Source organism: Nannochloropsis gaditana (genome assembly GCF_000240725.1).
Source record: "Nannochloropsis gaditana CCMP526 unplaced genomic scaffold scaffold939, whole genome shotgun sequence".
NCBI lineage: Eukaryota > Eustigmatophyceae > Eustigmatales > Monodopsidaceae > Microchloropsis > Microchloropsis gaditana.
In genome coordinates, this window is record NW_005803014.1 from 304 (window position 1) to 2,000 (window position 1,697).

Genomic DNA, 1,697 nt, shown 5'->3' on the forward strand with positions numbered 1-1,697 from the left:
CCGGGATCTTCGATTCATATTTGGACAAGAACGCGGCCCCGTGACAATGGAGCATGGAATTCCAGACGAATTCTTGCAGCATTCCGCGGTCCAAAGCGGCACGCCAGGACTTGATGATGAGCCGTCCCACTGCATCTCGTTCAGCGGGCACACCCGTCAGCACCAAACGTCGCACCAATCCAGGGTGGAGGGCCGCGACGCCAAGACTGACGCGCCCACCGAAGCTGAAGCCACACAAGTCGACGGGGCCTTCAATCTTCAGGGCTGCGTGCACACGGCAAAAGTCTTCAACGTGGACGGCGAGCGAGGCATCGGACAGGTCCAAATCGGTGGTGCGTCCCTGGCCGCGCGTTTCATAAACGATGAGCCGACGTTTCCGGGACAAGCCGTGGATATGACCGACCCAGCTGGCGATGGTCTGCGCGGTACCACCGATGAGGACTAAGGGAGGGGGAACGCTGGCAGTGCCCGGATTGGAGGAGGGGAGGCCGGTGTCGAGGACACGCACATGTCGCAGCGGTTCGTCTGGCAGGGACACGTCGGGGATTTGGATGGTAAAGTCCCTTGCCTTGGAAGCTGAAACGAATGTCGGAGTAGCGGTCGCGATGGGGCGGGTGGAGTGAGGGTAGCGTCTGCCCCAAGGGGAGACGAGGCGAAAAGCCCCGGCCGCACGTACTACCGTCAACAAACAAAACAAGGAATGGGCAGAAAGCCGGGCATGCGGACGGGGCATAAGCTGTGGGCGTGGGCACGGTGGGAATGAAAGCTTGAAATCGTATCGATAAAATGCATTTGAGCGTAGTATTTTTGCGGTGGCTCTCGGAGGGAGCTAGGGGCTTTCCAGTGACGACGGCGATCATGTCCTTCTCATATCACTCAAATCAATAGACTTTTCCTGCGACAGACCCTTTGGTACACCCGCCGTGGACACGTGAATGCCTGCGATCCTAAGTTTTGCCCTGACCTAACTTATTTGTCTCCTCGGTTCACAATGCGGACAGGGAGGCCTCAGAGCAAGTGTCGCCCTTGCTGCTGGCTTGCTCCCGGAAGACCTTGTCTGGCTCGTCTCTGCAGCCAGAAAGGACAGGCGAGATAAAGGGCATTACCCGGTAATTGAGTGGGGGGTGACCTCTATAGAATCGTTGAACGATAGCGGTGTTGGAGTCGTCATCTGTGCGTGGAAAGATGTCTGGTGTCGTGGAAGCTTGAGAGACGGCTCAGGATTCAGAGACTTTCATGGAATTATCCTGGCTCCTGAGGCGATCCTTTCGGTGCAAGCATGCACAAGTCGCATTCATATTCCATATCTGGTCTCATTCCCAGGAATTAAAGATGGCATCTGTGGTGCAAAAATACATGAAGGCCTTGCGCGTGTACGGTTGGCGAGAAACGCTCTACAAGATGTACTCGGTACGTGATCACCTTCCCGGCCTCCGTCTTATTTCGTCCTGGATGTACGTGCGTTCACATTTCTCGATACCGCATCAACGTCAGCACCAGTTGAATAAAACGAATCGCGCGTCTGTGGAGCGGTCGTGTGCTTTCTTCAAAGTCAGGTCGTAGGCTCACCGCCCCCCCTGAAACTCTTCCCCTCCTCTTTCCTTCCTCATCATCCCGTGGCTCTCAGATGGGCGAAGTCAAGTTTGGGGATTTGAAAGGCGTCGACGTGAATGGGAACAAATATTTTGAAAACGTCG

At 55.6% G+C, this 1,697-nt stretch overlaps 1 protein-coding gene across 1 annotated transcript; it reads right to left on the bottom strand.

The window, feature by feature from the left end:
• Positions 1-697, bottom strand: NGA_2084100 (alpha beta hydrolase fold protein; the record flags this gene model as incomplete). Its single annotated transcript, XM_005853350.1, has 1 exon — positions 1-697. A coding segment is annotated over one exon (697 nt), but the record flags the coding sequence as incomplete, so codon positions are not given.
• Between the last annotated feature and the right edge of the window lie 1,000 nt (positions 698-1,697).